General features: G+C 40.2%; 3 protein-coding genes across 4 annotated transcripts in view; 1 reads left to right on the forward strand and 2 right to left on the reverse strand.

The window, feature by feature from the left end:
* Positions 1-15786, reverse strand: part of LOC105355240 (protein NLRC3) — a 591340-nt gene that overhangs the window by 513735 nt on the left and 61819 nt on the right. The gene's annotated exons all lie outside the window — the stretch shown is intronic.
* Positions 1-15786, forward strand: part of LOC105355269 (oocyte zinc finger protein XlCOF22-like) — a 123122-nt gene that overhangs the window by 53780 nt on the left and 53556 nt on the right. The window lies entirely within an intron of this gene.
* On the reverse strand, positions 1611-14976 carry LOC101162348 (oocyte zinc finger protein XlCOF6.1-like). Its single transcript, XM_011481950.3, has 2 exons — positions 14845-14976; positions 1611-4159 (listed from the first exon to the last, which is right to left on the reverse strand). The coding sequence occupies exon 2, from the start codon at positions 4140-4142 to the stop codon at positions 2916-2918; it is 1227 nt and encodes a 408-aa protein (XP_011480252.2). The 5' UTR covers positions 4143-4159; positions 14845-14976; the 3' UTR covers positions 1611-2915.

Raw genomic sequence — 15786 nt, forward strand, 5'->3', positions numbered from 1 at the left:
CTACAGAGTGTGAAGTGGCTGGAATGAGGGTCAGCACCACTAAATCTGAGGCCATGATTCTCGACCGGAGAAGGGTAGTTTGCAATCTCTTGGTGGGTGGAGTGTTCCTGTCCCAGGTGGCGTTTAAATATCTTGGGGGTCTTGTTCACAAGTAAGGGAAGACCGGAGCATGAGATTGACAGGCGGATCGGAGCAGTGTATGTAGCTGCGCAGTCGCTTTAATCGTCCATTGAGAGCTGAGCCAAAAAGCAAAGCTCTCAATTTACTGTTCAATCTTTGTTCAATTCAATTCTCACCTAAGGTCATGAGCTATGGATCATGACCGAAAGAACGAGGTCCCAAATTCATGCACCTGAAATTAGCTTCCGTCCACAGGGTAAATGGGCGCTCCCTTAGAAATAGTGTGAGAAACTTGGTCACCCGCGGGGTGCTTGGAGTAGAACCGCTTCTCCTCCACATCGAAAAGAGCCAGTTGAGGTGTTTGGTGGATGAACCTCAAACCACCACATAGGTGTTGGTATTTCTTGATTTTTCTTTAAATTTAGAACATTCATTTTTACTTTGTTTACTTAAAATAAATTAACAATGGGTGCACACATTTGATTAATTTGTTTTAAGTGAGAAAAATTGTTTATTCACTTTTGCTTGTTTTCCGAGTTTCCATCCCAGGGTTAATCAGCAGATGAGATCCCACTGGGGTTTACCCAAGGGATTACCAACTCTCCTCATGGACTTTATTTTTGCTTATTAAAAATAAATTATTCTGGTAACTTTTTGTTGAAGACTATATTTGTATTATATGAATTTTATATGGTTTCTGTTTTCCTGTTTTGTAATTAGATTAATTGGTTGGAATGTTTAATTAGCTTGTTTTCCCCTCCCTCTCGTCTCCAGTATGGTTTGTCCCTGTGTATAAAGCTTCCCCAGTATGTCAGTGCAGGGGCTTTTCAGGCCTGCTCAGTTTAGTCCCACTTGTTTTATTTCATTTAGTTGTTTTTTCAGTTAGGCCCAAATTACTTTCGCTTTGAAACTGTTCTGTTTATGTACCTTTTTATCTTCCTTTACAAAAAAAAAACTATTAAAAAATCTTGCAAGAAACCCCCATTTTTTCCATTGACTAATTGTGAACCTTCAAAAGCTGGCTCGGCCATCTAGTCTGGATGCCTCTTGGACGCCTTCCTGGGGAGGTGTTCCAGGCATGTCCCACTGGGCGGAGGCCCCGGGGGAAGGCCCATGACATGCGAGATACTACGAGACTACGACTCTCGGCTGGCCTGGGAACGCCTCGGGTTCCCAGGAGGAAGTGGCCAGGGCGAGGGTAGTCTAGGCATCTTTACTTTGACTGCTTACCCCACAACCCGGTCCCGGATAAGCAGAGGAAGATGGATGGATTATTGAAAAAATACGTGTTTCATAGTGAAGGCAGTCCTTCGTATTTAAAATGCCATGCAGATGTGGCACTAAAAATTAACATCGACTAATTTACCCTTGAACTTACCTGGGTACGTCACATGCCCTGCTTTTTGGAACAGAGTCCAGCTTTGGAACCAGCAGAGAACCAACAAACACAGCAGAAACCCACACTGTGGGAAAAACTCCACACTTCTGACTGATGTTCACGTCCACTTTATTCTTCACAGATAAGATTGGGACAGAACACTGAGAACTACAAAGAACAGATAAACAGTTCTAATGTCTACTAGAAAACACGAATCACAACAACACCAGACAGAAACACCAGTCAGATTCATTATCCGCCTCTACCTTCATTTATTTTTAGGAAATCTTTTCCTCACTTAACTTGGTCTAAAAAAATATAAACTGCAGTCACTACTTTTATTTTAAAATAATGATCAAATGTTCACCGATCACACAAAAAGTGTCAGAATTAAAGACGTCTCCAAAATCTTTCTAGTGTTGTCATGGTAACACACACATGAACGACATACTACTCATCTCAGCAAACTACAACCACATTGAATCCGTTCACGATTTCACTCTAATAATACAAAACAACACATTTCTATTAACAGGTACATCTCAAAGAATTCATTTTGCGGAAAACTTTTCCATTTTTGTCCATGAAAGCAGTAAAACTCATATTGTCCACTATCTTTACACATTGATATAAATATATTGGTTCTTTTTTTTTGGTTTTGACAATTGTTGCTTAAAGAATATTAAATAAAAAACTGTCGTAAAAAAATCATGTATCAAACCCATTAAGAAGGGATGTTTTCAGCTCATGTCAGATTTTAGAAAACTGTTCATTGTTATGTGTTTGATACTAACTTCTGTCGCTTTTTATTTGAATGACTGCATCAATGTGTTATGGAGGCCAACAGTCTGTGGCTCTGTGTTCATGTAATGAAAGCTCAGGCTGCTTTGGAGTTCATGAGCTCATTAGGGTTTGATCCCATTACTTTTAAATATAAAAACTTAAAATTAACTAAAACATAAAAATAAATTAAAATGTTCAAATTTTTCTGAAATACAGCAACCAAAGTGATTGGCTGTGCTGCAGAGGTACTGATAAGAAGATCACAGGTTGAATTACCGCTTTGCCCGTCCATGTGTCAATGTGTCATTGGACAAAACATAACCCCTCATTAATGCTGGTGGTTATAGGTTGGTGCCAGTGTGAGACAGCACAGCTGCCATCAGTGTGTGTATGGGTTTGTGTGGGGGTGAATGGGACTGACTGTTAAGTACTTTGGGCTTTTAAAGAAGGTACATAAGCGGTGTATCCCATACGTTTATGGCAACATAAAACCAAGGTTAAAAATATTTAAATCTAAATAAAAATTTCCAATAAAATACTAGTTTCGTTCTTTATGAAAGAAAATGTGTACTTTTTCCAAATCTTTCTCTAATCTCATGTAAACCCTGTGTTTTTACTGCACATGTTCTCTGTTCTAAGTTTTTCTGAGTTTAGAGTTTTTAATAAATCCTTTGATAAAAGGATTTTCTCCTGTATGAGTTCTCATGTGTCTTTGGAGATTAGATGATTGACTAAAGCTTTTGTCACATTCTTTACAAGAAAAAGGCTTTTCTCCTGTGTGAGTTCTCATGTGTGTTTTGAGACTAGACCTGTGACTAAAACTTGCATCACATTCCTTACAAGAAAAAGGCTTCTCCCCTGTGTGAGTTCTCATGTGTTTTTTGAGACTAGATGAATCACTAAAACCTTTATTACATTCTTTACAAGAAAAAGGCTTCTCCCCTGTGTGAGTTCTCATGTGTTTTTTGAGACTAGATGAATCACTTAAACCTTTATTACATTCTTTACAAGAAAAAGGCTTCTCTCCTGTGTGAGTTCTCATGTGTCTTTTGTGATTTGATATATTACTAAAACTTTTAGCACATTCTTTGCAGGAAAACGGCTTTTCTCCTGTATGAATTCTTTTGTGTTTTTGGAGATCAGATACATTACTAAAACTTTTATCACATTCTTTACAAGAAAAGGGCTTTTCTCCTGTGTGAGTTCTCATGTGTATTTTGAGATGAAATATACAATTAAAACTTCCATCACATTCTTCACATGAAAATCTCTTTTGTCCTTTATGATATCTTACCTTAAATGGTTCGTTAGCTATTCTTGAGTTTTTGCCAGACTTGAAAGAGGAAAGTCTTTTCTGTTTTGAAGATTCTTTGCGTTTCTTAACAAATTCATCCTTTCTACTACCATCAGAGTCACACTCACTTTCTGGCATGTTAGAGCTGTCCACACTTTGGACATGACTTCTGTCTCTTCTCTTCCTCTGATCTCTGTTCTGTGGGTCTGTCTCTTCATCTGTAGTTGATGTTGATTCTTCTTGTTGGTTTCTTTCTTCATCCTGACTATCATTAACATTAAAGCTCTGCTGGTTGTTTGGATCTGCTTCACTGTTCTCATCTTCCACATAAGTAGGAATCTCCATCAAGGTATCAGTCTCCTGCTTCAGATCAAGCTGATCTTCATTCTGACTGATGCAGAGTTCCCCTGGTTCATCCTTAATCTGTGGTGGTTCTGGTTCCTGTAGTTCCTCTTCAATTTGTGTGGGTTCTTGTTCCTCCAGCTCATTGGTCTGTGGACGTTCCGGTTCTTCCTCTTCCATTCTGAAGTTCCTCTGCTGGATGCAGAGATACTCCTCTTCAGTCATCCAATGCTGGGGGATAACTGCAGGAACACAAAAAGAGAACCTTTTACATGTTATGGTGACTTTGTGTATTGTTAAGTACCAAAAAAAATTAAATAGTATGAGTCAGAATATGCACAATAAAAAACGTTAACTTTTTTTTTGAATAAGTTTCTTGTTTTCTTTAGCACAACAGTATAAAACTGTGCTGAAAATGCCCCTCCCCCCTCAACTCACACACACACAAACCTCCCCCTATGAGGAAAGCTGTTTCAGTCAACCAGTTAAAGATGGAAAATAATATTTTCTTAATTTTATTAAGGAAATGAAATTGCATATAAGTAATTCATAAATGGTACAAACATGTCTTTCATGTCATCTAACTGTATACTGAAATTAAATCATGCCGACATAAATAGGAAAGATTTACTAGAAAGGGGACGGACGGATTAAAAGAAAATGTACTTTTAACCTGATTCTGTCTCCAGGCAATTAATTTTTATATGAAATTAAAAAAAGGAAAACAGTCTAAAAAAAGGTAGGGAGCCGGTTTAGCTCGTGCTGGTTAGCGGCGCCTTCCGTCCGTGAGACCAGGGTTCGATTCCGGGCTGCTCCTTGTTCCCTTCTCTGCTTCTGTGCCGGTTCCAAGCCCGGTTGCTTTGAGAAGGTTGAGTCAGGAAGGGAATCCGGCGTAAAACATTGCCAAGTTTACCATGCGACTTGTTCGCTGTGGCGACCCCTGATGGGAAAAGCCGAAAGAGACAGTAGTCTAAAAAAAAGGTAATGTTTTAGATTCTTGCCATTATGGACAGTAAACATGGAGGCATCTATAGAAGATGGACACAGTCTCAGAGGCTTATTTCAGCACAACACCAGCTCTGTAATATTAGGATAATGCTGCTAATGAAGTTACATTCACATGTCTGTAATTCTATTTATTTTGTTTAGAAATCACTTCCAGGACCGAGGTCTGGAGCCTCATCAATCGGAATTGGAAAACTGCCCGTGGTGGTGTTGGTGGGTGTGTTTATGTGTGCGTGTTAGCCTGGAGGTGCTGCTGGCAGCGCAGATGGTAAGAATGTGTCAAAATGAAGATTTGATGAGAGAACTTGTAAAATAGAATGTGTGAACTGGCGCACCAAAAGTCTCCATCTGTGTGTAAAAATCTTCTGCTGTAAAGTTTGACAAATAAAACCACAACTGACAAGTGACCATTTGCATGTGTTCATTAGAGTTACAACCTCAAATAAGCGATTACAACTGCTTGAATCTGCTGCTGCGAATCACAGCACGCTGCCACTGAGTGAACTACAAATGAATTTCAAAAGAAAAAAAGACGTTTTTTTTCCCCTTACTTTTAATGAGAAGGGATCTCTTCGAGGTTTAAATGGAGAAACAGCATGGAAAGCGCTATATAAGTATACTCCATTTACCAAACTCTAATCTGGCCTTCCTGTTTTTGAGGCTCAGTAAGGTTTTACATCTTGTGGTAAACCCTCTGTTTAGGGTGGTTTTTTTTTTTCATCAGGGACAGAATTCTTTGCTCATTCATCACAGTTGTTTTCCGTGGTCTTCTGAGTCGTTTGGCGTTGCTGAGCTCGCCAAACTTTTTTTTAAGAATGTACCAAAAAGTCATTTTGGAGTCTTTAAATTTAGCTTTAGGCTACTTTTAAAACTGCAACAAAAAAGGCTATAGCCAAAATATTGTTTTAAGTCAGTCAGACATTGGTTATTGTAAAAGACCATTTCAAGGAGCACAGGTAGTAAAGTGCACAGCAACAAAACATTCTAATAACTAACAACTTCCATATCTGTATATCTATAACAGCTTTCTGAGATACTCATTCAGATTTTGTGGGCATTTAGGGAGGTAGAGAGAGGTAGAAAAAGAGAGAGGGGGGATAGAGATTATTAGATTGCCCAAATCTTACTTCTTAAGCATCAATGGCAGATTTTTCTTTATAAATATAAGCATCTCTGCATTTTTGGCTGACAGCTTGTTCCTCTTCTCATCAATAATATTCCCTGCTCTGCAAAAAAGTCGTTCGCTATCAACACTTGTACACGGTGCACAGAGGTAGGTGCGTGCTGCTTGTGCGAGAGCGGGAAAGCGGCTTTTATTGTTCTGCCAGTAAACAAGTGGCTGTCCACTTTGAGCGATAACTGGCTCTGACAGGTAGAATTTCAATTGCAATGATGCTGAGCTGGTGTTTTCACTGCTACCACATTCCTGATCTCCACCCAACAACTCAGCATACATAGCATGCAAGGAGCCGGTTCGTGGTACTTTCTCTGGGGGTCCGGACCCGCTTGCAGCCAAACTCGCCTCACCATCCTGCTGCTCCAATCCAGTGGCCAGGACATTAGAAAGCAGTCCACGTATCTGGGGCTTGACTGCGTCAGAAAAATATCTGTCTTTGTACCTTTAATTTACAAGAAAACAAAACATTCATTAATTTATTTAAATTGAATTTGTCAAAAATCAGAATCAAAAATACTTTAATTATTGGGTTACAGTTGCTCCATGTTAGAAAAGAAATATGTAACAGCACAGAGAAATTACAAGAAAAATGGAAAATCTATACTAAGAAAATGTTCTATTATTTAACTTTGAAGGTTATGATTGGCTCTTGCTATGATTAGTCAGCCTAGCATACTCCAAAAAATATGCTTTTTTATTATTATTATTAATCTTATTAATAACTCTTCTAAATGCTCATGTTTACAGCAAATTTAACAGAATTTGAAGGAAATACCAGCCTACCCAAAATAACACAATTACACTATTTCAGTAATAATAGCTTCTTGTATCAATCATTTAGACCAAATATGCCTATTCTTGCTATATGAATTAAGGAGCTTACTAGAATAGTCAAAAATATATATATTTTTATCAGTTATGAATTAAAACGTTTGAAATACTCATTTGCATGCTCTTTAATACGCTCTGACGCGCGCGCGCACACACTCACACAAACAAATGTGTAAAATAAGATTTCTCACCTCGGATCGAGGATTGTAGCAATGCTATACAGGCGCTCACATTCAATGTCACGGAATCTTTTCTGGACCGCTTCCAACAACGTGGCTTTTGAAGTTTTTACACCGTGGTCAGTCTCTGCTGTCTTCTCAAGAAGACGAGTTAAAGCTCTGATGGATGGTATAACATCTGCAGCCGATGCAGTGGATGAGCTGATCTGCTGCGTGAGCTCTTCAAATGGGGCGAGTAGCGAAATCATATTTTCAGCTAATTTCCACTGGCTACTGGTGAACATGGAGGGTAAGTCATAGTCGGCTACATAAGCACACAGGGCACGTTTCTGTTCCAGCAGACTCTGCAGCATGTATACAGTACTGTTCCACCTGGTAGGTACATCTTGCTGTAGTCTCTTGATAGGCTGGCCCAGTTGTTTCTGAATACTTTGAAGTCGTGAGTAAGCAAGCGGGGAGTGTTTGAAATGACCGACGATGCGTCTTCCAGAAGCGATTATATCAGCGATGCTGCGTTGTGACATGACTCCCTCGGTCACGGCGAGCTGGAGTGAATGCGCCATGCACGGCAGGCTGGGTAGATGGGCATCCCTCATGGCCTTTTCCATGTTCTTTGCGTTATCCCTTAGAATAACATGCACTTTTTCCTTCGGGATTCCCCATGCTTGAAACATGTCGCTGAATGCAGCAACAAGAGCCTCTGCGGTGTGTGACCCTGAAAACTCTTGAGAATGTAGAACAACTTTTTGTAGTTCGAAGTTTTGATTAATGAACTGCGCAGTGAGGCTCAACATGGACATGGGGCATACACTCGCACTCCAAATGTCACTAGTGAAACCAATCGATGTTATGTTGTCCTTCATAAGTCTGTCGACATATGTAAACACGGTTTGGTATAACTGCGGCAGGCACACATCAGTGAAATATTTACGCCCTGGCAGAGTGTAACGTGAATCTAAATAGGACATGAGTCGCTGGAACCCTTCGTCTTCCACAACAGACAGAGGCTGGTGATCTAGGCAAATGAATTCCATTATTTTGTCTGATATCTCTTTATGCTTCTTACTGTCCCTGCTGTAGGGTTGCTTTCTTTGAAATGTCTCTGTTACTGACAGCTGAGTGAGTGGCGCTTGAGTTGCTGAACTGTCTCGCTCTCTCTTTGCGCTAGCTAACTTTGAAAACTGCTCATATTCCTTTACGTGACTAACCTTCAAATGTCTGATGAGGTTGGTGGTGTTAAAATGATTTGCGTGCTTTCCGCCTCGTGGGATTTGCTTGGTACACACGTTGCAGATTGCTAATGTATTATCTTTTTCGCACACCACGTAAATTGCCAGACCGGTGAAGCCATTTTTAGCAGCGCGTAAAAAAATCGTCTCGCGAGTTTTGCGTCATCTGATCGGCTTTTCTGGATCGGCCTTTATAGAGACGGCCGATCAAACATCCCAAAGCTATAATCGGCCGATTATGATCGGCGACCGATCAATCGGAGCACCCTTACTTTCTACCTTCTTTCGAAGGCCCAAAGCGCTATTACAGTCACAGTCCCATTCACCCATGCACACTAACATTCACACACACATTCACGCACATTCACACATTCGGTTGGCTGCCGAACACTGGCGCCAACCTCCCACCAGAGGCAAGGTGGGGTTCAGTGTCTTACCCAAGGACTGGCTGCTAATGGACCTGGTTCTCTTGTATTTATTGATGATGTGACTGCTGACAAAAGCAGTAGGTTGAATTCTAGTGTTTCAGACAATATTATCAATGGAAGAATTTATACCAGAAATGCATTTTCATTTTAAAAATGAAGCTGCAATTTTTGACTCAAAATTAAAAAGAAAAAGCAATCCGCCTTTTCTTTTTCTTCTTCAACACTGCTTATTCAGTCACCTAATTAAAATGATAAAGAAAATGGTGTTTGACATTTCATTTTCAAAAAGTTCTCTGATAAATCTGTAACAAAATTAAATTGAAAATATCTAATTTGAAAATTAAAATGGATTAACAGAATTTCTTTTTCATTTTCACAATATAACTGCATCAAATGACTCAAAAATAAAGTTAAAAATCAAAACTTCAAAATGGTTATTCCTTTTTTATACTTAAAAACCGCTTATTCTGTGTCATAATTAAAACAAAAATGCAAAGAGGGGATTTTCGTTTTCACATTCACCCTGCGAACAATAGCCGCGTTTACATGGGCAAAAGTAATCGGAACGAATGCCTGATCGGAAGGAAAATGCATCATGTAAACACGCCGTTCAGAATACTCGGCCCCGATCAGACTTGTTCGGATCTAAATTTCTTTCCAATCGAGATAGGTGGGTTATACCGATCGTTGGTCATGTAAACGGTTCATTTCGACCGTGGGTCTCTACTGCTCTGGTTGTACGTCACGCATAGACGGTGTTTCGCTCCAGAGAAAGCTTTGGAGCTCATACAGGACCGACTGGCTGCTCTGCGGACGCCCGGTGGTAAGCGGTTGCAGTTTTTTTTTTAATTTTTATAAACTTGTCCTGTCCAACAGCTGGGCAGACAGATGAGACCTGAAGGCCTCTTGTGTTGGACATATTTTACTTTAACAACAGAGGTTATGAATCTTCTGACAAACCACAGGTATGTCTGAATAAACCCCTTTTGTAATAGAGGCCAAACTTTATTCATCTGAATCATGTTTGAGAATCTTTGGTGTTGGAGCTGACGGAAAAAGAAAGGAGGGAAGAGGAGAGAGGGATGTTAGAGAGGGGGGGGGTAGGAGGGTGATCATAGGAGGGAGGGGGGTAAGACCATAGAACGGCATAAGGCAACAAGTTACTGGATGTTTATCATGGGGCTGGGCGATATGGCCTAAAAATAAGATCGGAGATTTTATCTTTTTTAATTCGATTTCCGATTTTTCCCCGATTTTTTCCCCCTACTTAAGGAAAGCAATAAGTACAAATGGCAGACAACTTAAAGCAAATGTTGCTTTTATTTAATCAAACGCAAGACAAATGTAACCCCCATTTCTGGGATGAATTGTAAATAAATGAACACAATCTTGGAATCAAAGTTAAGTATAAGATTTTTCTTCTTCTCACTCCCTTTTGGACTTGTGTTTATATAATTTTTTCTTGTTTTATATCATTTTTGTCTTGTTTTTGTCTTATTTTGTTATTCTACACTTGTTTTCACTTGTCCAAAATAAAAAGGTTACTTACTTAAAGTCCCAGCTGTGTTTTAAGTCACACTTTGTAGTCTAGACTAAAAGGAGACAAACATTCACCTTGAGAGTAGCACCATTTTCTAAAGGATTAAGAATACAGCTCACATCTGGGCTCTAAGGTTTTAAATAAATTAATAAACCCCGTCTTCTCCACGGAGAAGATGATGAAGCAGCAGGAGTCGCGGTTACCCCCGCCCCCGCCTCCTCCTCCGAAAACAAAATCCTACGGCGGCCGCATCGCAAATGAATTCCTGTACAAGTAATAATTACAACGCAGTATTCTTTCTTAACAAATAACAGTAACAACTAACTATCTAACTAATGAACTAGCTATACAGGCGTTGTAGAATGAGTAGGTGTGTGTCAGGTCGCGTGTGTGTCAGGGCGCGTGCGTGTGTAAGAAGACTGAGCACGTGCAACGCGAGCACTCGTGAGAGCCTTTGACTCCGATGGGCTTTAGGCATCGTGGGGTCTTTTCCTCCACGTCTGTGGCAGCAAACCCACACCAGTTCCACGCAACAGATGAGTTTATTTCTTTCTTGGGAACAAACTTTCCACTCTCACTGGTAGCCATACTGTCGCGTGCTGTTTAGTGTGTTGTGTGTCGCGTGCCATATCGCCGTGTGAAACTAACGCTACGGAAGCTCTGGGGAGCCAAAAATGCGCCACATAAAAACTCGATTTAGTTACAAAAAAAATTCAAATTAATTCATTTAATCGATTTATCGCCCAGGCCTACTTTATCATTATGGTAAGGTTCAAATGTAATACAAATCTCAAAGGGGCGGGGCCTGTCCACACACACACTCAAATATTATAAACACACCTGTTAGCTGCAAAAATGTCCACATGTCAACATGTACACAAAACAGATAGTGTTCACACACGCATACTTATGCCTTTAAACCAACTATTGTGAAATGTTTTATTCATTCAATCATGCAAACTATTAGTGCAAAGGTGAGCTAACACCTTTGCTCAGGTGAGTGTTTATGTTCTTCTAAAATGGATGGAGGAATGTGAAAAGAAGGAGGGAGAGTGCCCAGCCATCCCCACACCAAGACCCCTGCAGCAGCAGCAGCGGCACTAGCACTCAGATGTAAAGTTACTACAAACTCCTAACGAGTATGCTTATAAAAGACAAGTTACTTCAGCACATCCTGAATATTATTATTCCTGTTCGACCCTAAAGTACAACACCCCATCCCGCAGCCGCTGCCCATCTTATTCATTCGATGCAAAATGACTGACGTGACCAAAAAAACAGTTGTGCGGTCATAAACATGTGCAACAGCTTGCAGATCCGCTTTGTGTTTTTCCCACTCTTGCACTTGCACACATTTCATTCACAGATGTGCCCACATACCTGCGCCTGTCATCTCACCAGCAACAATTTCAAAACACAGGATCATTATACGTTTTCATTTCACAGAAGGAAAAGTTTTTTTTCCTATCATTTAAATCGGCCGTTCTTAAAGGCCGACATGGAAAGTAATGTACGTTGAGTAAAACTTAACATTTTATTGAAAACAAGTGGCAGTATTTATATAGGTGGGTGGGGTCTTAGTAACAGCACTGAGTGAATGGACCCCTTATTTTCACAGCACTTATTAGGTTACATTAAAAATGGATACATTAAATTACTTAATAACCGTTATACCATAGTCCGCGTGAATACTCGAATCCGATTGGTTGCTGGGTGTGCCTTAAAAAGTGATATACCACAGGATAACCACACGGTGAAAAAAGAAGTTCCGGTCACCTAGCTTAAATGTTCTGTATCACTCCGTCGGCTTCTTTAAAACAAACTCTTTGTCCATTTGGACAAAAACAAGCGGTAAGAGGTGAAATTTCTCTCTGAACTGATGCTCTCTCGGAACGAAAGATCATATATATATATATATATATATATATGTGTATCTGCGACGTGGACTCTTTGTCACATTTGTTGCGCAACACGCCACGTAACAAATTGTTTTTGTGAGAAAAGCGATCTAAATTGGAAAAAAACAAGAATTAAGGACTAAAAACTGGTTGCTATTTATTTCTTTTGTAAGACACCATGGCATAAGCGGGTTAATGGCCTTCGAAGTATGCATCATCCCTTTTTAACGCACTTCTCGTAAGCAACTATCCTCCGCTTCGCGTCAGACGGTTCAGGGTTCCATGGCATGCTTTAAAAAGTGATAAAGCACACTTTGTCGGCCAGTAACTCTTATCAAAAATGATTGATTAATCGCACAAAGAATTATTCTCATGACAGTTCTAATAGCACCATCTAAATTCATTTTTTTGGATATTTTTAAAAGCTACATTTTAAAAATGATTGGCTTAACAGCCAGAAAAACAGAAATAAAAAGTATTTTGTTAAACAGTGAAGTGGAACATTGTGGCTTTTGATGGGTTTTGGTCTGGACAAAACTGGATCAAATGGTTCTTTTTAGGGTTGGGCGATGTCCCTTAAATTGTCAGTTGGCGATGTTTGCAGTAAACCATCGGGATCGATGATCATATCATAGGGGGTTATTTTTTATTTTATTTTATAATTATTATTTGTTATTTTACTTTATAACTTTATTTTGTTTCCCAACTAATTATTCATCCGCAATGATCCAGTATTAACTGAGGGAAGTGACTTTAAAAAAATAAACAAAATAAACAAAATAGAAAAGAAGTAGTCAACCACTGCAATTAGTCAAGTGGACCGCTGGAGCAAGCAACCGTGTCTCTGAGCAGAGCAGACGGACTTACAGCTTTGTGTTTGAGGGGAAGGGAGGATGCTTTGTTATGTGTGGGAGACTTAGGACTGTGATCCGTCCCACAGCTCTAGGTGAACGAGCTGCCGAACTCAGGAGAACCGGTTCTCCCGGTAAAAGTGTGTGTTGGGGGAGAGCTCAGAGCGCCAGCACACACAGCGGCTGTGGGACGGTGCGTGTGAGCTTTTCAAAGCAGAAATGTCGCTCAGTCCTTAAAAACTGTTCAAACAATCACGTGGCTTTGTGTTTCCAGTCATGCCCCGACAAAATAAAGGCTAATGTTACTGCCACATATCAACGTGCAGCCAAGATGCAGATTACAGGCTTTCCTGCATGGATTTTATGTTCATCCAAAGCTAATGTTGTTAGCCCGTGTATGCTAACCCTGGCTTCTATCCAGCTCTGTTCTTCAACAGAAAAAGCACTGACCACATGGAATAAAATTAAAATGATGAGCGTAAAGGCGCTTCATAATAACCGTAACATTAACAAAAGCACGTTTAGAAGATCATCTCGTATATTACCGAGCTGACACATCTATGTATGTAGCCGCTCGGCGGAACTCATTTTCTCTTACGGTATTTCAAACACTACTGCGTTTGTTATAATCTGAAAAAGTTTTTCTGGGACCATGTACATGGTTGGATTCTAATCCGACCAATGATCTGATCAAGATATTTTGCACATGTAATCGTGGCTTATGGTGTCGACTCGCAGCGTGGCGGGGGCGTAGCATCACGATGGTGTCTCTCCATCGTGATGTCAGTCAGCCATCACAATGGCTGACTGACATCACAATGGAGAGACACCATCGTGATGTCAGTCAGCCATTGTGATGGCTGACTGACATCACGATGGAGAGACAGCCATCACAATGGAGGATGGTATCATCCATCGGCTCAACCCTAGTTCTTTCAGTGTTAAAGGTTGCAGACTCTTGATCTCCACTGAAGCTATTAGTATGAAATGTCATTCCACAGACAAACTGTCAACAAAATTATCCAGATGCCAACTGCTGAGGTACAGGTGAAGTGAAGTGAATGGAAGTGAAGCAAATCTCACCAGAGATGCAGTTTTTTAAACTGAAATCACTGACATTAAACATCCTGAACCTTCATGGAGCTGGACTGGACACAGAAAAACCTCCCTGTTGTGTTTCCACCCACCAATGAGGAGCAGTTTGATGAAGATAAAGCAGCGGTGGACAAAAACTCCGTCCAGAAGAAAAGATGGAGAACAATTTTTACACTAAGCAGTTTTTCACTGTGTTCAGGATTTAATTTTTTCTGTCTGCAGATCCATGAGCAGGACCCTGTCTTTGGGTTTTAGCTTGAAATGCATATTTTGGAAATAGAATCGGTCTGAATATCTGGAATTAAAGACATGGAGACATCAAAGAGGTTTAGATTGGGATTTTGGGTTTGACAGAGAAATCTGGTTAAAAAAAAACTGAACTACAAACTTAGAACCACAGATGACAAAACAGATTGTATTTTTCTATCTTGCTAACAATTTTCTCTTTGATCTGTTCAGGTTTCCTGTTTGTCGTTAGCTGGAGGTACTAACTAAGATCATATGATTTGAAGAATGTTGTCGGCTGCACTGACCATCAATGTCTTCTGTCTTTTCAACTGCAAGGGACAGAAGAAACTCTTCCAGGACACGCGGTTGATGGACTACATGTTTGGAGAGCTTGACGCTCAAGATAGAAAGGTTGTAGAAGTGAACATACGGATAGCGTAGAGCTGAAGCTCAGAGTCACACTGACCTTCTGACTTGTGATAGCTGGCCACACTTTTGACATGACTTCTGTCTCTTCTCTTCCTCTGATCTCTGCTCTCTGGGTCTGTCTCTTCATCTGTAGTTGATGTTGATTCTTCATGTTGGTTTCCTTCTTCATCCTGACTATCAATTACATTAAAGCTCTGCTGATTCTTTAGATCTGCTTCACTGTTCTTATTTTCCTCATAAGTAGGAATCTCCATCAAGGTATCAGTCTCCTGCTTCAGATCAAGCTGATCTTCATCCTGACTGATGAAGAGCTCCTCTGGCTCCTCTTTAGTCTGTGGAGGTTCTGGTTCCCCCTGTTCCTCTTCCATTTTTGGAGGTTCTGGTTCCTCCTGTTCCCCTCTGAAGTTTCTTTGTGGGTTGCAGAGACCTTCCTCTTCAGTCATCCAATGCTGGGGGAGGACTGCAAAAACACAAGAAGACTTTTTCATGTTTCGACGACTGTATTGTTAAACACCAATAAAAATGTGAATAGTCTCGTTCAGAATATTTTGAGGAGGAGCCCCTCAAGGAATATTGTTTGTAAAGTAAACTTCCTTGTAACACTGTCAATATAGTGATTTAAAAAATAAAAGTTTATTCTCTCTGTAGCACAGCTTTAAAACACTGTGTTGAAAAATACCCTTTACAACTCCCCCTATGAGAAGAGCTGTGTCAGTCCATAACCTGCCAAAGATAAAGAAATTAATTTTCTTAATCCTTTTAAGAAAATGAAATAGCAAATTAAAGTCGCGAGCGGCGTTGTATTGCCCACTCTACCTGTCCTCGCCGTCCACCTCTATGCACCACCAGTCCTCACTACCTGCATCTATGCACTATTGTTGTCCTCGCCGCCACTCCCTGAGCAGCCACTATGCATATTTAACCCCCCCCCCCTTCTCAACTAATTCTGAAGCACTCATTAAGATACTAATTATGCTAA

The sequence above is a fragment of the Oryzias latipes genome, chromosome 2, assembly GCF_002234675.1.
Source record: "Oryzias latipes chromosome 2, ASM223467v1".
NCBI classification, from domain to species: Eukaryota; Metazoa; Chordata; class Actinopteri; order Beloniformes; family Adrianichthyidae; genus Oryzias; species Oryzias latipes.

What these genes read in the sequence shown, in the direction of transcription:
- LOC101162348 (XM_011481950.3), bottom strand. Translation starts at nt 4,142, where the DNA reads ATGACTGAAGAGGAGTATCTCTGCATCCAGCAGAGGAACTTCAGAATG.